The following is a 21,288-nucleotide window of genomic DNA, read 5'->3' on the forward strand; positions in this document are numbered from 1 at the left end:
TTTTAAGCTTATGCGTTTCAACTATTTTACTGTTATTAGCGAAAAATTTCAAGAAAAAAATTAAATAAGAAAAATAAGAAAAAAATTGAATAAGAAAGAAAAAGAAAAATACATGAAACAATAAATAAGAATAATAATTTAAAAATGAATGCAAAAATGTCTATGGATGTCTTTTTTCTGTGTGTGCCTAATTTCTAGCTTTAACATACTATAAAAGACAATGAAGCTACTATCCATGCCACTTTGGCATTACACGGAGATTTTAGATAGGAAATCTTATGGTTTAGGACGGTGGTCATTTAATAATTCTTTGTCAAAAAATTATATTGTGTATAAAGATAAAATATTAAATTTTAAAGATAAATATTCTTTATCATTTTTTTTGGCACCCTTAAAACCTCATGCTCATAGTTTGAAGTATTATACTTACAAAACATAAATAATTTAGGGGATTTTAGGTATACAAATTTATGCCCTTAACATAATATACAAGTAGAGGTGTCAATTTATATTTTAAGCCTAAACAATTACTCCCATGGGAAGAAAAAGACAAAAAAAAAAAGAGAAGAACATGTACCAGCCGTCAGGCCAAAAGTACAATCAATCGTTCAGAATGTAGAGCTATTTAGACCTAGGCATTTCAAAGTCAACCTCATAATTGCAATTTTCTAATCTCTGGTATGTTCCATAGATGTACTACTACCGTAAGACCACCTCTGCATTAGTTTTAAAGGTCTGCAAAACGTGGACAAAAACACTGCTGACTTCCGAGGTTCTGGGGAACACTAGGATTAAGCAGCTGCAGCAGCAGAAACACTGTTCCCTAGCTCACGCTGGTATATCCCCATTTCCAGAATACTCACAAATTCACAATCTTTGGTTTTTTCAATTATAAATTTCTGCCCAAATGGTTTGTTTGCTCAATATGGCTGGAACTTTTGTGTTTTCTTGATTGAACTTGTTGTTTTGATTGTATGATGGACCTTTCCCGTTGGTCCAACTGGTTTTGCATGATTTATTAGTCTTTCATTTTTGGTTGGAAATGAAGGGGCCTTGGTGTAACAAAGTTGCTGCCACGTAACGGGTTCGTAGAAACAGCCTCGTAGAAGGCTGTGTACAATATAGACCTTGTGGTCCGGCCCTTTCCTGGATCGCTGCCCTTTTTTCTTTTTTGGTTGGCAATGGAAGGGAGTCTGTAGTTCTTGAAGATGTTTAAGAGTGTCATTTTCTACTCTCTTTCACTCTTTTTTTTTTTTTTTTTGATGATCCACGGTTCAAAACTTGGTGGATAATGGACTCACCCTTTTATTTTTCTTCACTTAAATCCCGGGTTTTTGCGTGTGGCAGGTCCGAACTGGTGACATCACCTAACCCATATATCACATGTTGCACTCTTACCACTAGACCAAAGCTTTGGGGGGTAGGAGATGTATTGTATAAACAGAATGCAAGACACAAGGATTCGTTCGTGTCTTACTATCTAATTTTCAAATGGACTAAAGGGCTCTTTTTTCTAAACTTTTGATGGTTCTTTTTTAAGTCTTTGGTTGATTGAGAAAATCCTGTCTTCTTAGGTTTCTAGTTCTCGTTTAATATGATCTTCTTTACCTGTAAAGTTTTTATGTAAGAAAGTCTATACTTAGGACACGAGTCTCACTAGTTTTATTGCAATTACTATGTGGAATACTACATTACCATGTAGATAAAAGATGTATAAATGCTGATTAATTGGAAATGCCATAACATAGAAAAACTAATGAGCGAGGTTAAAAAAATAGCCTAGGAAACAAATAGTGCAATTGAGTCTATGGCATGTCGGTGTACCTTTTCTTTTGTCATTGTTGAATACAGAGTTAATTGAAGCAATGGCTGTGAGATCTCTACTTTGATCTCAGTCTTTGCTCTGTGAACAAACATATGACTTGATCACCTTCTGTCTCCATTCTCTTGTATATCGTGACATTTATACATGCTTTGAGAAGATTTTTACCCTCCCTCTCTATTACCATGTCCTTCCAGTTCTTGGAAACGGAGATTGATTACAATATGCAGCCAGGATAATAATGTGTTTTCTCAAACAATGTGTGTAATACTCACTCTCAGATGTACTAAGGATATAGACTGAAATATATTTATACTTGCATTTGCCTATTCGTTTAGGTGCAAACGCATCGCCAGAGGTTCAGAAAATGGGTGATAATAGTAGCAGTCAAGTTACCCGTGTTCTTTTTTGTGGGCCTCACTTTCCCGCTTCTCACAATTATACAAGAGAATATTTGCAAGGCTATCCATTTGTCCAGGTATTACTTTCTTGCTTTTACTTATTTCTTCTTTGCATGAGACTTAATTTTGACTCCAATTCAAAGTTATTCAAGCAAATATGATTCTTCAGGCATCCATAGGGGAAAAATAAGGCAGGTTGAATTAAAAACTTGTTGGCACAGTAGGTTCATAAAGCAACAGAGGAATCTTGATGAATGATTGAAAAGCAATTGCATATATTGATGTTTCCATATGGTTTTTCACTTTTTTGGTTTACCTATTATCTTAGATTTCTTTAAAAAATTGATAATGCTATTTGGACAGAGGTAGACGTTTGATGGCGATTTGCAAGATTAAAATTTCTTCTTGACCCTTTATTTTGAGGGTAGTTATTTATACTCTTGTCTGAAGTGAATTTTCTTTTTCAGACTTCACATGGTTATTTAGTGAAGAGTTGAAAATAATGTATCCTTTAGTATTTCTTGTGTGAAATGTGTTCTATCTTTACGTTGTTGGTATAGAAATATGAAGTGAAAAATTAATTGAGAAGAGTAAGTATGAGTTCCATGCATTGTTTTCTGTTATAATGTGCACTAAAAGTTTCTAGCCCCAGGGCTTTGGTTGATAAGAGCATAGCACGTGTTCTGTGGGTTCGGCTTATGTTACGGGTTCGAACCCTGCCGCAGACAAAATCTTGGTATTTAAGTGGAGAAGGGTAGAGGGGCAGATCCATTATCTACCAAGGTTTGAACCGTGCACCACTGGTCCGAGGGAAATTCTCAGTTATCAAAAAAATGTGCACTAAAGGTTTCCTCTTTAGAAAAAGTAGACACTATTTTCATACAACTCAACTGAAGATGCAAACAGTTGATTTGATATAGGTGGAAAAAGTTGACAATGAACAAGGAACTTGAGCCACAACAGGAATTGCTGGTATATGCGACACTAGGTCACAATTCCAGGGAGAAATAAAATTCTCTATGTTTTTCACTTGAAGTGCTTACATAAGACAAATGGGAAAGATAAAGCAGTCAAGAAACACGACTTTTTAGAAGCATGAAGGCGAGGAAAATTACATTTGGAAGACAACTCACCTGTGTAATATTTGGACATTTTGGAGAGAAAGGATAGTAGAACCTTAGAGAAAATTGAAAATTCATTTCAAAGTTGAGTATACCTTTTTATTTCATTTGTATTTCTGAGGTGATAAGCATATACCAGTTTGCATAGATTTTTGGAATGTTTAGTAAACGACTGTACATACACTTATCAAATACAGTAATGGATGTACATATTATTATATAATACATGTATAGTGTGACATATATAAAACTACTTTTCAATTATCAAAGAAAAAGAAAAGAAAAAGGAAACAGAGACACAATTGTTTAGAGGTATCTTTGTTACTTACTGAATATACTAAGAGCTGCTAATTATGATTGTGCACACTTTGTACATGATAAAAATGCTACCTAACTACAAAACTTGCAATCTTTAAAGTTAGTTTTGTTTTTATCTTCTCTTCCATTTAATATTTGATTTGCAGTGTTTGTTCCTTTACTTACAACTAAAAATTACTTATAGAAAAAGCTACAGCTCCTTCTCTTCAATTCTTTGAGTTGAATCTGAGAATACCTCCTTGTAAGGTCTTCTTAAAACGGTCCAACTTACAAGTGATTAAACTAATCTTCAATGATGATTATATGCCTCCTTTGTAGGTTGATGATGTTCCACTTGAAAATGTGCCTGCTGTGATTGGTGACTATGAAATTTGCGTGGTTAAAAGCTTCCGGATGAACTCCGATGTCCTCTCTCGTGCAAAGAGCATGAAACTCATAATGCAATTTGGAGTTGGGCTAGAAGGTCAACTATCTTTTTAGTCTGTCTTTTTGCCTTTTGCCTTTTGTTTTGTTTCGTTCTTTTTATCTTGATATTATTTCTTTGGCAGCTGGTTCATTATAATGAACATATTTTGAGGTTTCCAATGCCTAAATATTTTGCACTGCTGTTGTTATGCAGGTGTTGACATTAATGCTGCTACAGAGCATGGCATTAAAGTCGCCAGAATTCCAGGTGGTGCAACTGGAAATGCTGCTTCATGTGCTGAAATGGCCATATATCTCATTTTGGGCCTCCTGCGTAAGCAAGTTGGTAGATTCTAAGCTTATAAATAAAGGCTTTACTTCTTCTGAACTCTTTGAGGATAAACATGTAGGATAAATTTTATTTTCTTCCTCCATAAAGTTGATACATTGTGAATGTATAATCACCATTTGTAAGAATAATTACTGCAGGTTGGTCGGCAATCTGTTCTTCAGTACTTGTCTGCTTGAAACTTGTTTATATTGCTAATGAAAATGAACTCAATGGGATGGATAAGACAACCTGGAATCTCAATGATATATGAAGTGAATTTAATTGAGTGGTCCAAATAGTGGGTTGTGAGTACTTAATTGTGCTTGCTAAATCATCTCTCTGGTTCTAGAAGTGAAAGTATATACGTATAGCTAATGTATATGAGTACTACGGAGTATCATTTGTTCTCATATAAGCTACTCTGTTTTCCCTTTTCACCTGTATTCCTCAAATGCTGCAGCATCAACTGAAAATTTCTGTGGAGCAGAAAAAGCTAGGGGAGCCAATTGGTGACAACCTGGAAGGGAAAACGGTGAGTTTCACCTTTTGTTTCTCCTATTTATCTGTTATCTGGCATTTGGAGTGCTCTAGATGTGTTTTTGTTCCCATTTTCATCTCACCTCTTATTGTTTTTGTTTTTATACCTTTGCAAGATATAAAAGTGCTCAAAACTTTTGAACTAAATAGAAAGGTACGCTCGATAGAATCAACTAATTTGTATACAGTAGTTACAAATGCTTCATTCAAACATGTTTACTTGACAATTACCTTATTATTAAGGTAAATGGGTATATATATTTATAATAATATGAAGTGGCGATGCTAAAATTAAGTTGCATATATATAATAATGGCTGTGATGATGGTATAAGAGGCCCAGGGTGATCTTAGGATTAAGTACCTATATGGTGTTCAAACTTTTTCTATTTCACATTTTTTTGCATACGGGTATCCTATACAAGTATCTAAAATTTGGTACTTAGAAAGATAATAGTTGTATTAATTAATAAAACTTGAGCCGTTAAATTTAGAAATGTTGCTAACTTCCTCATCAAAAGGGAAAAAAAGAAGAAGGAAAGAGATGTAGCTAACTTTCTTTGTACTATAAACCTATAAAACTTGTATTTCATTTTGCTAGGTATCTTCTTATCGCATAGCACCCTTGTAACACTCCTCCATTTGAACCAATCATATTTGATTCTATGCGTTGCGCCTTCATCTATCATGTCATTTTTCCAGGAAGAGTGAGCCTATATATCTGAATTGTTTGCATTTTAGGTTCCAGAATCTTGCCTACTTATCAAAAGAAAAAAAAAGGTTCCAGAATCCTGCCTAATCTGAACTTCACCTTCATCCTTCTTACAGGGCAAACTCATAGTGCATATTCAAATTTGCTACCATCAAGTGGAAAATTCTATTAGATGGATAAATTGGCCTAATAGTCTCTGTAATATCACAAATGGAGACTTTTATGGCATTGTTGTGTGCTTGAATATATTTCATGACTAGAAACTTGTGCAAGAGTTGCACTTTGACGATGTCTTAGATATTTTCTGCATCATCACATAGGTGTTTATCATGGGGTTTGGCAATATCGGGATACATTTGGCAAAGCGTCTACGTCCATTTGACGTGAAAATACTTGCTACCAAACGGAGTTGGTCCAGGCATGCACGGGACTCAAGCAAATCCGAGGGTAAGAAAATCTTGTGAATTCTATTTATTTCTAAAATGTTGATATTAACTATGCATGCTATCTTTCTAGCACCATCTGTTGAAAATGGTAGCTATGATGACCTGGTTGATGAGAGGGGAAACCATGATGATATCTTGAAGTTTGTAAGCAAAGCTGATATTGTAGTATGTTGTTTAGCTATGAACAAAGAAACTGTAAGACCCCTCTTTTCTTATTGTCTGGCTACGCAATCATGTGCTTTCTGATGATCAATATTTTTTGTCAAGCTTATACTTAAAGATATGCTGGTCACTTGCAGGCTGGCATCGTGAACAATGATTTTATATCTGTCATGAAAAAGGTTTGTGTTCTTCCTCACTTTGCTAAGTGGACATCTCTTTCCAGAAACCGGGGGGGGGGGGGGGAGCTGTATTATTATTCTATTCTCTCACAGTGGGAATCAGTGAAGAGGCTGTCAGATTACCTCAGTTTGGCAGAAAAAATACCGGCATCCCTTTTTCTTTTTCATAGGTCATTTGATTGTGTTCTGGGACATTTATGATTTATCCCATTGTTTCTTGCGCATGCAAGTCAGTGCACTAGCTCTGATTAAATGCTTGATATTAACAGCTATGGTTATGAAACTATATTGATGCAAGCTATAGGAAAATTGTTGGAGCTATTAAGTTAGATAATATTTCAGTCAACAAATGCTACCTTTGTCATTTTCACTAAGTCATATAGGTTCTTAGTATATCATCCAATTATAGAGTGTGCATGCGCATATGTTTGTGCCTCTCAATTTCAAATTGACATTTATACATAGTGTATTAAGAGTTGGTTTAATAGCTGTGCATATTTGTGCATATGTATGTATTGCTAATGCATGGTTACTGCCACGGGCGGCTTTCCAGCCATGCCCCATGACCCCTTGGACGCGCCTCATGGTGTCCTGGCAAGCCTCCCAATGCCTAGCGCCATGGACGGCCCCGTGGTCTTGGCCGCACCAAGTGACAAGCGCGCCTGTGCTTATGTCGCCCCACCAATAGCCCTCGCCAGCACCCAGCGCAGGTAGATGCCAACAACGGTGCGGGCGCAGACTCTAATGCTATAGACAAGGTTGCCGCCAACGGACTTGCTTCTACCTTGTAGGAATCTACGTCCTTTTTATTGTAAATATAGAGTAGTTTTACGCTTTTATTAATACAATCAAGCTTTCTTTCATTGTCATTCTCTTTTCTGTTCTCTCAATTGCTCTTGACATTGGTTTTCCCGTACGGCATTGACAATCTCGTCTAGCGTACGGAGGGGACCCCAGTTGGCGGATAGTAACCGCACGGACATCGGTTGCTTAGCCTTACGTCGTCCTTCCAAGAATTCTCAGGAAGGCATTGCGTAACTGTTGGTACCAGAGCCTAGGCTCGATATCGGACGAGGGAACACATTGCCATTACCACCATTTCTAACTATGAAAAATCATGGGGACCGCATTGCGGCCCTTGAAGAGACGGTTAACGTATTACAAGCTATCTTGAATACGGTGCATGATCTAAGAACTAGCCTAGTGCGAAGGTTGGACGACTTGGACCGCAGGATGCGGCAGGCTGAAGGGGACATTGCAAACATCAGTCGCGACTCTGAAGGAGACCGGCAAACGGCAGCCACATAGGCAGCCAAAATTTTCGAGGGCCTCCAACAGGAGCGGACCGGGGATTTAGCCTATAGGGCGCAAGAGGTAAACAGGGTGACTGCCATGCAGCAAACTATAGACAACTTGACGGGCCAACTCAATGTTGTCAACGTTGCATTACAAGGCTCACTTCGAGGAGGCGGAAACCACATCGAGAGTGTTGTGAACCTCGCCCTTGTGCCACAAAAGTTGAAGATTCCTGAACCAAAACCCTACAATGGGGCTCGGAATGCCAAGGAAATGGAGAACTTCATCATCGACATTGAACAATACTTCGATGCCGTGGGGGGCTAGAAGAAGCAAAAAAGGTAGCAACTGTTGCTATGTATCTTCAGGGTGATGCTAAACTCTAGTGGTGGGTGAAATACGAAGCCATCAGGGCCGGTGAAGATACCCTGGAGACATGGGGAGACTTGAAGGCAGCTATACGCCAAGGCTATCAACTCACAGCCTCAGCCAGTGGTGGAATGGCCAAAGGAGTGCCAGTGAAGCTTGGTCCTTATGAAGGAAAATTCAACTTGCGTGTGGTGATCATAGATGACTTCGAGCTGATAGTTGGATTGGAATTCATGAGGCAAACCAACACCATTTCAGTACCTTATGCAGATATGCTACTGATGATGGGAGCCAAGCCCTGCATTATCCCATGCATAACCATAAAGATGGTCGCGGAGAACATCTCGGCCTTGCAGTTGAAGTTGAACAAGGGAGTCAAAAGACATGAACCTACGTTCTTGGCTACCCTCTGTATTGAAGATATTGAATGCTCTTCGGGTCCCATTCCTGCACCCATGAAGGAGCTGCTAAATTAATTTAAAGACGTCATGCCACAGGACATGCCAAAGCGACTCCCGCCTTGGCGCACTTTGGACCATGAGATTGAGTTGGTGCCGGGTGCGAAGCCACCCGCCCGGGCGCCTTACAGATTGTCACAACCCGAACTGACCGAGCTTCGGAGACAGTTGACGAAAATGATGGACACGGGGATCATTGTGCCCTCCAAATCCCCTTATGGGTCCCTTGTGGTATTCCAAAAGAAACAGGATGGCACCCTACGACTTTGTGTGGATTATCGGACCCTAACAAAATCACCGTGAAGAATAAGTACTCTATCTCGCTAATGGCAGATTTGTTTGATAGATTGGGTGGTGCTACAGTGTTCACCAAAGCAGACGATACTGGCAAGTTCGGATTGCTGAGGGAGATGAACACAAGACGATCCGTGTGACAAGATATGGGTCGTACGACTTCCTGGTCATGCCATTCGGCTTGACTAATGCTCCGGCCACATTTTTCACCCTGATGAACCAAGTCTTCCGAGAGTACATTGACGAATTCGTAGTGGTCTACTTGGACGACATTGTGGTATATAGCAAAACATTGGAGGAACACCTGCGGAAGGTCCTAGCCCGACTGCGGGAGCACGAATTATATGTGTAAGCTATCCAAGTGCCCTTTCACCTAAAAAAGATTAACTTCCTCGGACATGTCATCGAGGAAAGACGAATCAAGATAGACCAACAAAATATTCAAGCTGTCATAGATTGGCCGCCGTCAGAGGATATCCACATTCCACGCCTTGAGGGCGTTCCTTGGCCTGTGCAACTTCTATCGGCGGTTTGTGAAAAATTACTCTATCATTGCAATGTTGTTGACAGAACTCTTAAAGAAAGTCATACCTTGGGATTGGGGTCCTAGGCAAGCGGAGGCCTTCAACGCATTGAAAACGGCTATGTCTAGAAGCCCCGTCTTGGCCCTTCCTGATTTGGCCAAGCCGTTCGAAATACAAACGGATGCCTCTGACTATGCTCTGGACGGAGTCTTGCTACAAGAGGGGCATCTAGTGGCATACGAGAGCCGGAAGTTGAAGGATGCAGAATGGCGCTACGCCGCCCACGAAGAAGAATTATCGGCTGTCGTCCAATGCTTACGCCTTTCGAGGCACTATTTACTGGGAACCTGTTCGTGGTCAAGACGTAAAACACGGCTGTTAGTCATTTCATGACCCAACCAAAGCTGAATGGCTGACAAGCCAGGTGGCAGGAACTCCTAGCGGAATTTCACTTCAACCTAGAGTACCGAAGTGGGAAGACCAACAAAGTTACTGATGCGCTTAGTCGAAGGGCTGACCTAGCATCGGTGTGCCTACTCGCCACCCTAAGGGGGAGCGAAGTGACCACCACTATAAAAGATCGGATACAAGATCTACTCACCAAGGATCCTGCTGCATAGTATTTGGTCGATTACAGGGCAAGACTCGCCAGTTCTACATGGAAGATGGCTTCCTGAAGGTGAAAAGAAACCGATTTTATGTTCCCGAAGGAGGAGATCTGCGAAGGACTCTTATGATGGAATGCCATGATACTTTGTGGGCCGGCCACCCAGGTGAAGAACGCACCATGGCGTTGTTGCGCCGTGCTTATTATTTGCCTCAAATGGCTGATGATGTTGCTCGATATGTGAAGACTTGCCTAGTATGCCAGAAAGACAAGTCGGACCGCTTGACACAAGCGGGACTTTTGGAGCCATTGCCTGTTCCAAAGCGACCCTGGGAAAGCGTGTCACTAGATTTCATCACCGGATTGTCCAAGATCGGAGATCTTACAACTATCTTGGTTGTTGTAGATCGGTTTTCTAAATACGCTACATTTATAGCAGCCCCGAAATATATATCAGCAGAAGATATAACTCAACTCTTCATTTCTCATGTTGTCAAATATTAGGGCTTGCCTAAAGACATCATTAGTAATCGTGACTCTCGCTTCACTAGCAAAATTTGGACCAAGCTCTTTAAGTGTCTCGGGTCCAAGTTGAGCCACAATTCAAGATTCCATTCGCAATCTGATGGCCAGACGGAGCTGTTCAATGGCATGCTGGAGGAATACCTCCGCCATTTTGTTACCCGATCGCAGAAGAATTGGGTGAAGCTTCTGTATGCTGCTCAACTGTGTTTCAATTCACAAAAGAGCTCTACTACAAACAGAAGTGCTTTTGAAATTGTTACCGGACAGCAACAACTACTCCCACGCACTGTGAATGCCCCAAACATGTCGAAATCTCCTCGAGCTGCTAGCTTCTCGAAGGAATGGAAGCGAAACTTGGAGATAGTGCAGAGCTATCTTGTCAAAGCCCAAAAGCGAATGAAAAACCATGCTGATCAAAATCGCCACTTTGTTGAATACCAAGTAGGAGACAAAGTGATGGTAAAAATCCCAAAGCGATACTTGTTTGCAAGGGTCCATGACCCTCGCCCAGTGTTGTGAAAAGCGCTCGCTTCGGCGCTTAAAGCGCGAAACGAAGCGAAGCGAGACCTCTGGCGCTTCTGTGATGTGAAGCGTAGCAGGTTGAATAAAGCGAGCGCTTCTGCAAAAAAAAAGTGAAGCGTAAAAGCGACAAAAGCGAGCGCTTCTACATATTAAGGGCTGCCAACGTTAAAAATTTAAAAAGTTTATCAAGTTCAAGCCTAGGTATGTGATTTCTTCCTCCTTCTTCTTCTTCTTTTTCTTTTTCTTTCACTGTTTCAGTCCCAAAATAGCAGCGAAATGCCGGCAATTTTTTTTATCCCTTAAGTTCTTTTTCTCATTCTCTTCTTCATTTTCTTCTTTTTTTTTCACTGTTTCAGTGATAAATTGCAGCGAAATGCTGCCCAATTTTTTTCGTTTCAGTTATTTTCGTATACTTAGTGCCATTTTTTTCATTTCATTTAATCTTGTAGAAGAATAAGATGCTCATTTTGCGCTTTAATTGATGCTACTCTTTAGTTTTTACATTGAAGTATTGAACATTTGCTTACAGTTACATTTGTTGTCTATGCAGTATTTATTTTAATTTTTTTTAAAATTCCGCTTCACTTCAAAAAAGCTAGCGCTTCGCTTCTCGCTTTAAGCGAAAAGGGGCTTGTCGCATTTCCTCGCTTCACGCTCTTCACAACACTGCCTTCGCCTAATGCAAAAGTATATTGGACCATTGTCCATTGAGAAGCGTATTGAGAAAGTTGCATACCGGGTGGATACCCCAGCCTGGCATGTCAGCCTTCTGAAACCTTTTCGGGAAGACACGGAGGATCCTTCGCGGAACCAACTCACAATACACAGTATTCGAGGCCCTAATTCAATCGGGGAAAAGGCGTGCAGAAGCTATTCTCGATGATCGAGTGGTTCATGCTTCAAGGAAAGATCACCAAGTGTTCTTGGTGAAATGGCAGGGTTGTGATACAGAGGAGAATACTTGGGAGAGGGGAACAAACCTCAAAGCCTACAAGAGCCTGATCGATCATTATTTTGCAAGTAAGGCACCGAGGACGTCGCCAACTCAGGTGGGGGAGAATGTCATGGGCGGATTTCTAGCTATGCCCCATGACCCCTTGGATGCGCCCCATGGCGTCTTGGCAAACCTCCCAACGCCTAGCGCTATGGACGGCCACGTGGTCTTGGCCTCGCCAAGTGACAAGCGCGCCTTTACTTATGTCGCCCCACCGATAGCCCTCGCCAGCACTCAGCCGCAGGCAGATTCCAACAGTGCCGCACTCGCAGACTCTGATGCTAAAGACGAGGTTGCCGCCCATGAACTTGCTTATATCTTGTAGGAATCTAAGTCATTTTTATTGTAAATATAGAGTAGTTTTACTTCTTGTATTTTCATTATGTCTCTCTAGCTTAGTTATGTTAAGTCATGTAACTTTAGTTTATTTTTTTAAAGCATTATTAGGGGGGATCAAGTAGTCAAACTTTCAAGCAAGCAAACAATTCTCTGTATTGGTGTCTCTCCCCCTCGACACGGTGTTGCCTTTCTGTAATAGCTTTCATTAATGCAATCAAGCTTTCTTTCATTCTCTTTTCTGTTTTCTAAATTGCTCTTGACATTTGTTTTCCCGTACGACACTGACAATCTCGTCTTGCGTACGGAGGGGACCCCAGTTGGCGGATAGTAACCGCACGAACATCGGTTGTTTAGCCTTACGTCGCCCATATAAGAATTCTCAGGCACGTTACGCGGCGCCTTCCTGAGAATTCTTGGAAGGGCGACGTATGGCTAAGCAACCGATATCCGTGCCGGTTATTATCCGCCAACTGGGGTCCCCTTCGTACTCTAGACGAGACTTTCAATGTCGTACGGGAAAGAGTATATTAAAGAACAGAAAAGAGAATGAAAGAAGCTTGATTGCATTAACGAAAGCTATTACAGAAAGGCAATACAGTGTCGAGGGGGAGAGACACCAGTACAGATAATTGTTTGCTCTCTTGAAAGTTTGATTGCTTGATCCCTCTAATAATGCTTAAAAAAAATAAATCAAAGTTACATGACTTGACATAACTATGCTATAAAGACATAATGGATATACAAGAAGTAAAAGGACTTAGATTGTAGATTCTTACAAGGTAGAAGCAAGTCCGTGGGCGACGACCTTGTCTTTAGCATCAGAGTGTGCGCGCGCGGCGCTGTTGGCATTTGTGTGCGGCTGGGCGAGGGCTATCGATGGGGCGACATAGGCACATGCGCGATTGTCACTTGGCGCGGCTTAGACCACGGGACCGTCCATGGCGTTGGGAGGCTTGCAAGGACGCCATGGGGCATGGCTGGAACGGGTCGAATACTGGGTATTGTGAGTTGGCACGCGAGAGATCCTCCGTGTCTTCCTGAAAAAGTTTCAGATGGCTGACATGGAAGACTGGATGAATCTTCCACCCGGCTGGGGTATGCAACTTTCCCAATGTGCTTCTCAAGGGTCCAATGTACTTTTGCAATAGGCAGGGGTCATGGAGGGCAAACAAGTATATCTTTGGGATTTTCACCATCACTTTGTCTCCTACTTGATATTCAACAAAGCGATGATTTTGATCAACATGCTTTTTCATTCGTTTTTGGGCTTTGACAAGATAGCTCTGCACTATCTTCAAATTTCGCTTCCATTCTTTCGAGAAGCTAGCAACTCGAGGAGATTTCGACATGTTTTGGGCATCCACAGTGTGTGGGAGTAGCGGTTGCTGTCCGGTAACAATTTCAAAGGCGCTTCTGTTTGTACTAGAGCTCTTTTGTGAATTGAACACAGTTGAGCAACACTAGAAGCTTCACCCAATTCTTCTGAGATCCGATGACAAAATGGCAGAGGTATTCCTCCCGCATACCATTGAACCGCTCCGTCTGGCCATCAGATTACGGATGGAAACTTGAACTGTGGCTCAACTTGGACCCGAGGCACTTAAAGAGCTGAGTCCAAAAGTTGCTAGTGAAGCGATAGTCGCGATCACTAACGATGTCTTTCGGCATACCCCAATATTTGGCAACATGAGAGAAGAAGAGTTGAGTTGTACCTTCTGCTGATATATATTTTGGGGTTGCGTTTTGCATCCTTCAACTTCCGGCTCTCATACGCAACTGGATGCCCCTCTTGTAGCAAGACTCCACCCAGAGCATAGTCAGAGGCATCCGTTTATACTTCGAATGGCTTGGCCAAATCAGGAAGTGCTAAGACGGGGCTACTAGACATAGCCGCTTTCAATGCGTTGAAGGCCTCCGCTCGCTTGGGACCCCAATCCCAAGGCACGACTTTCTTTAGGAGTTCTGTCAACAACACTACAATGAGAGTAATTTTTCAAAAACCGCCGATAGAAGTTGCACATGCCAAGGAACGCCTTCGGCGTGGATATCCTTCGACGACGGCCAATCTATGACAGCTTGAATCTTCTGTTGGTCCATCTTGATTCGCCTTTCCGTGATGACATGTCCGAGGAAGTCAATCTGCTTTTGGGCGAAAGAGCACTTGGATAGCTTCACATATAATTCGTGCTCCCGCAATCAGTCTATAGGACCTTCCGCAGGTGTTCCTCCAATGTTTTGCTATATACCACAATGTCGTCCAGGTAATCCACTACGAATTCGTCAATGTACTCTCGGAAGACTTGATTCATCAGGGTGCAAAATGTGGCTGGAGCATTAGTCAAGCCGAATGGCATGACCAAGAAGTCATACGACCCATATCTTGTCACACAAGTCGTCTTGTGATCGTTTCCCTCAGCAATCCGGACTTGTCGGTAACTTGTCTTCAGGTCTATTTTGGTGAACACTGTAGCACCACTCAGTCTATCGAACAAGCCTGCCATTACCGGGATAGAGTATTTGTTCTTCACGCTGATTTTATTTAGGGCCCGATAATCCACAGAGTCGTAGGGTGCCATCCTGTTTCTTTTGGAACAACATAGGGGACCCATAAGGGGACTTGGAGGGTACAATGATCCCCGTGTCCAGCATTTCCGTCAACTGTCTCCGAAGCTCGGTCAGTTCGGGTTGTGACAATCTGTAAGGCGCCCGGGCGGGTGGCTTCGCATCCGGCACCAACTCAATCTCATGGTCCAAAGTGCGCCAAGGCGGGAGTCGCTTTGGCATGTCCTGTGGCATGACGTCTTTAAATTAATTTAGCAGCTCCTTCATGGGTGCAGGAATGGGACCCGAAGAGCATTCAATATCTTCAATACAGAGGGTAGCCAAGAACGTAGGTTCATGTCTTTTGACTCCCTTGTTCAACTTCAACTGCAAGGCCGAGATGTTCTCCGCGACCATCTTTATGGTTGTGCATGGGATAATGCAGGGCTTGGCTCCCATCATCGGTAGCATATCTGCATAAGGTACTGGAATGATGTCGGTTTGCCTCATTAATTCCAATCCAACTATCAGCTCGAAGTCATTTATGATCACCACACGCAAGTTGAATTTTCCTTCATAAGGACCAAGCTTCACTGACACTCCTTTGGCAATTCCACCCACTGGCTGAGGCGGTGAGTTGATAGCCTTGACACGACCTCTGCCCTTTCCCACAACTAGACCAAGGCGCTCTACTTGAGTTGAGGCTAAGTAGTTGTGAGTAGCGCCCGTGTCTACCATCTCCTGAATGGGCTTGCCATTAACTTTCATTTCGACGAACATAAGGGTCTGCTCTTGGTTAAGAGGAGGCCCCTCATCCGCCTTCTTTTTCCCTTTCTTGGTGGTTGGGCATGAGTCTTTCTTCTTACGGATGCCGGCACTGGTTCCCGCTAAGGCCTCAGAAATGGAACAAACAAGTGCGTTGAAGGCACCTATTGGTTCTATCTGGTCAACATCATATGTGTCGTCATCTGTCCCATCATCAAAAGTTTGATGGGCGTTCATTTGTGCTTGTGGGCATTCATTGTTCCAATGTGGCCCGCTGCAATGACGACATTCTGAAGGGAGCTTTCTCCCCCGATCATTATTGTGAGACGCAACACTATTACTGCATGAGGAAGGAGTCTTAGATTTGGTTGCACTCCGATCTCCTCCACTTCTGCTTGGGCCACCATTGCTAGGCTGACCCCCTTTGTATCCTCCTCGGGCAGGCGGTTGAGGCCTATCCTTTCGAGCTTCCACTTGGTAGTCCCCAAGGCATTCCGCTGCTTGGATCGTCGTGGGCAAAGTTTTTATTCTTTGTCTTTGCAGCTCCATACAGGCATAAGGTTTCAAACCTTCCAGGAAGGTGAAAAGTTTGTCCTTGTCTCCCATATCCCGTATGTTCAGCATGAGTGCGGAGAATTCCCGCACGTAATCCCGGACTGGGTTGGTCTGGCAGAGCTTCCGAAGCTCTCTCCGCGTATTGTACTCAATGTTTTCGGGGAAGAACTGTAGGCGTATGGCTGCCTTCAAGTCTCCCCATGTCTCAAGAGTATCTTCACCTGCCCTGATGGCTTCGTATTTCACCCGCCACCAGAGTTTAGCATCACCCTAAAGATACATGGCAGCAGTTGCTACCTTTTTTGCTTCTTCTAACTCCACTTCCTTGGCATTCCGAGCCCCATTGTAGAGTTTTGGCTCGGGAATCTTCAGCTTTTATGGCACGGGGGCGAGGTTCACAGCACCCTCGATCTGGTTTCTACCTCCTCGAAGTAGGCCTTGCAATGCAGCGTTGACAACATTGAGCTGGCCCGTCAAATTGTCTATGGTTTGTTGCGTGGCAGTCACCATGTCTGCCTCTTGTGCCCTATAGGCTAAATCCTCCGTCCGCTCCTGTTGGAGGCTCTCGAATTTACTGAAAATTTCGGCTGCCTCCGTGGTTGCCGTTTGCCGGTCTCCTTCAGAGTCACGACTGATGTTGGCAATATCACCTTCGGCGTGCCGCATTCTGCGGTCCAGGTCGTCCAACCTTTGCACTAGGATGGTTCTTAAGTCAGGCACCGTATTCACGATGGGTTGTAATACGTTAATCGTCTCTTCAAGGGTCGCAATGTGGTCCCCATGATTCACCATGGTCAGAAATGGTGGTAATGGTAATGTGTTCCCTCGTCCGATGTCGAGCCTAGGCTCTGATACCAACTGTTACGCGGTACCTTCCTGCGATTCCTTGGAAGGGCGACGTAAGGTTAAGCAACTGATGTATGTGCGATTACTATCCGCCAACTGGGGTCCCCTCCGTACGCTAGACGAGACTGTCAGTGCCGTACGGAAAAACCAATGTCAAGAGCAATTTAGAGAACAGAAAAGAAAATGAGAATGAAAGAAAGTTTGATTACATTAATGAAAGCTATTACAAAAAGGCAACACGGTGTCGAGGGGGAGAGACACCAGTACAGAGAATTGCTTGATCCCCCTAATAATGCTTAAAAAATATAAACCAAAGTTACAGGACTTGACATAACTAAGCTAGAGAGACATAATGGAAATTCAGAAAATAAAACTACTCTATATTTACAACATAAAAGACTTAGGTTCCTACAAGGTAGCAGCAGGTCCGTTGGCGGCAACCTTGCGCGCTCGGCGCTGTTGGCATCTGCCTTCTCTGGCGAGGGCTATCGATGGGGCGACATAGGCACATGCGAGCTTGTCACTTGGCGCGGCCAAGACCACGGGGCCGTCGATGGCGCTAGGCGTTGGGAGGCTTGCCATGACGCCAGGGGCGCGTCCAAGAGGTCATGGGGCATGGCTGGAAACCCGCCCATGACAGCACCCATGCTTATATATCCACAATTGCAGTTCATATACCAGAAGAGTTCTGTCCTTCAGAGCTCACTTATCTTTGGTGTGTACTTGCAATCCCATAATATACTAGTAATTGCTAATGAGACATTGACAAATGATGTATCTTAAGTGAGATGCATTCTCATTATTTGACATTTCACTTTCTTATCCTATTATGTAGGTATGTTCCATCCAAAGTTGGGTTGTTTTTGCAATTTTAAACGGCTAAACTGTTTGAAAGAGTTTTCTTTGTTAAAGGAACTTTTCTATGATTTGAAAACTTTTGTAATTTAGTGTAGTGAATTCTCTCATCTGCTGTGTCATCAACCACTACATTTTGAGAAAAATCTGATGCTTCCTTTTAGAGTCAAAATCATGAGAATATGTTGCTAGTGCATCGTGGTGTATGTTACTATAAGTTTGCTCAAGATTAGACTATTTTGGTTGAGTATTTTTCTGCTGATATAACACTAGCCTCTGACTTTTATTTTATCTGATTAGGAAAAGCTGAATGTCTTCTTGAACCTGGCAACCCTTAGAACCATAGCAACCATCTAGCTATCCAGTTTACCGATCCAATTTATTGTAGTCGTTCTTGATTCAGTGTACGTGCAAACAAAGGTTTTACCCCTCAAAACAATAAAGAGAAAGATCCCACATTGGATCTCACTCGCGAGAATAGTAGTGTTGCTGAGGAGCTGTTAGTGGGAGTGGTGTCTACAAGAAAGCAAAAATCAACACTAGATAAATTATGGTAACTTTGCATGCTCTCTTTTGCTGCAGGGTGCCATTCTGATTAATATTGCTCGAGGTGGTCTCTTGGACTATGACGCTGTTTTTAATCATCTCAAATCGGGACATTTGGGCGGTTTAGGAATTGATGTTGCTTGGGCTGAACCATTTGATCCTGATGATGCTATCCTTAAATTTCCAGAGGTTATAATCACACCCCACATTGCTGGTGTTACAGAAAAGTCCTATAGATACATGGCCAAGGTAAGTCCTAACTTGAGCTATCTTGATGAAATGCTTCAATCAATCAAATCAACAACGCCTCAATTCCAAACTATTTGTGATCAGATATATGAATCCATGTTTTATATATTTTGCTCAATTCGGGCCAATTTCATTTCATTGGTGGGAAACTAGTTTCAAATTGTTTGCTTACTTAAAAACCTTTGGCTTGTCTGTGTTTAGACCCCACGTTTATTGTTCATAGTTCTGAAAGTTAGGTTTACGAGGTGTCTGTGTTTTCTGTTAGATGAAGTTTTGTAGAATAAGCAAATCACACGTAACATAGTATAAACATTCTCCAAAGAGATATCATTGTCAAGCCTATAAATATACATGCAAGCGGCTTTCTGGAAAAACTGAAATCCTTAGATTTCTCTAGTTTACACTCAAACTCGTCGAATAACCAAGCTATTCTTAAAGAGTTTTTGTATCCATTTACAGACCTAGAGTTTCTGGGGGACGTATGCTGCTTCGGTAGGCTGAATAGCGCACACAGTGCTGTCATTCTGCCTGATAATTTTAACCAGAATAATTTAGGCTAAAGTTTATTTGTTAGAACATCTTTGTCGAAATCAATCTTCTAATATGGAAATGGTTAAATTACAGGTTGTCGGGGACGTTGCTCTTCAACTACATGCAGGAGAACGTTTTACAGGAATAGAGATTGTCAATTGAAGCAAGCAGTAACTGTCAATATGATGAAGAAACATTCGTGTGTCCTAATAAATTATTTATGTGATATGCATTGAATAATAATGAGGAGATTGTTATATTTTTTGTGTCTGAGAAATCAGTCAGGGGCCAACCCTTGCAACCTTTGACAGTTTCTTAACCTTTGCTGCTTCATGTAAATATTAGTAACTAATACCGCCAACAAAACGCTACATTAGTTATGCGGCACTTAATTTTTTTGTTATGTGACCAACCAAACACTTTATTATGTTATGGAAAATTTTATGTTGGGATTAAGTATTTCAAATCATTAAGTAACTATTGGCCATGACTGACTTTGTGCGAGTATACCAACATGACTGACTTTGTTGGGATTAAGTATTTTCTCAGAACTCTTATCATTTTAGTGAGTTGTCAAATTACAGATTTTGGAGTCCAATGCACGTTACGATTTCTTTCAATCTGTTAAAGTCTTGGTGGATAAAGTAACTATCTACCGGTACTAGTGGGAGGTAGTAGGTTTAATCGAGGTGCGCGCAAACTGGTTCGAACATTCTTTGTTTTACACAATTGTGAATATTCTTAATGTAATAACTCGTGCCAAATTGTGAATATTCTTAAATCACAAACTTTAAAGAAAAATGTTATTAAAGATTTTATACTCACTTGCTTCTCAAAAGAGTTTTACACAATTATGAAACCTTATTTTCTTCTCCTTCTTTATTTCTTAGTAATTTTGTTAACTCTCACAACAAATATCACTCTCATACACTCACAGCTCAAGTCATTCTCAAAAGAAACAAACAAAAACGAAGGAACCGCCCAGTTTTTGTCCTGGTATAAAACCTAAATTCCCCACATTGCGCTAACACATATGATTAGCGAGAAAAATAAAAGCTAACACATATGACACATCTAATGATAAAAAATTATTATTTACCCAAACTTAATAAACACACGATATGTGTCTTTTATATATATATATATATATATATATATATATATATATATATATATATATATTATATCGCTTTAGTTTATCACTTAATCATAATAAATTATAGTAATAATTAATAAACATTCGGAACTCATAAGGAAAATAGAAAAGAATAAACCTCTCTTATCACCACATTACCATAGTCACCTAAAATAGTACTATGCCCACACTTTGATGTCTTCTTGTCTTCTTAAATTAACAGACCTTTTTACTACTTCTTTTGTGGTGTCCTTTTTTATTTGGTAAATTGTGGTGTCCTTTTTCAAAGTCGGTAGAAGCTTTTAAAAATCAATACAACTACCCAATTGCGACAATGAATTTATGTTTCATCGGGAATAAGTCTGTGCAAACATTTACAAAACCAATACTCACTCCCTCAAATTATTTATCGTGCTTTCTAAAAATAATTATATTAAATATTTATCATTTTAGAAATTTAAAATAAATTAAATTGTATTTTTCTTATTTTATCCTTAATAATAATTGTTCTTAAAGATGGAGAACACATAAAATAGAATAAATAAATATTCAATGAAGAAAGATTATGTCTTGAGACATAAATAAGGGTAAAATAATCCAACCACCCTTAATAATGTTACTTAAGGGGCGTGTAAAGAAAGAACACGACAGATAATTTGAGACGGGGGAAGTAACAACAATAAACTCAATATAATTTCATAAGTGGGGTTTGGGAAGGGTAGTATATATGCAGTCTGACCCCTGCTTTGTCAAGGTAGAAAAATTATTTTCGATAGAACCTCGACTAATGGGAAACATGCGTTAGTTGTATGTGCAAACGTTTGTAAGATATTAATTGTACACCCATAAATCTTTATTGTAAATTGTACACTTTATTGCAAGAGTGATTGCGAATGGGGAGGAA

General features: G+C 41.1%; 1 protein-coding gene across 1 annotated transcript; it reads left to right on the plus strand.

The window, feature by feature from the left end:
- The first annotated feature begins 608 nt into the window (after positions 1–608).
- Positions 609–19,705, plus strand: LOC107808250 (uncharacterized). Its single transcript, XM_075252572.1, has 10 exons — positions 609–836; positions 2,161–2,300; positions 3,981–4,125; positions 4,282–4,409; positions 4,859–4,930; positions 5,967–6,093; positions 6,163–6,287; positions 6,392–6,433; positions 18,506–18,718; positions 19,343–19,705. Exons 1-10 carry the CDS (start codon positions 692–694, stop codon positions 19,409–19,411), a joined length of 1,206 nt encoding a protein of 401 aa, XP_075108673.1. The 5' UTR covers positions 609–691; the 3' UTR covers positions 19,412–19,705.
- The last annotated feature ends 1,583 nt before the right edge of the window (positions 19,706–21,288 follow it).

This window comes from Nicotiana tabacum, chromosome 4, assembly GCF_000715075.1.
Source record: "Nicotiana tabacum cultivar K326 chromosome 4, ASM71507v2, whole genome shotgun sequence".
Taxonomy (NCBI): Eukaryota; Viridiplantae; Streptophyta; class Magnoliopsida; order Solanales; family Solanaceae; genus Nicotiana; species Nicotiana tabacum.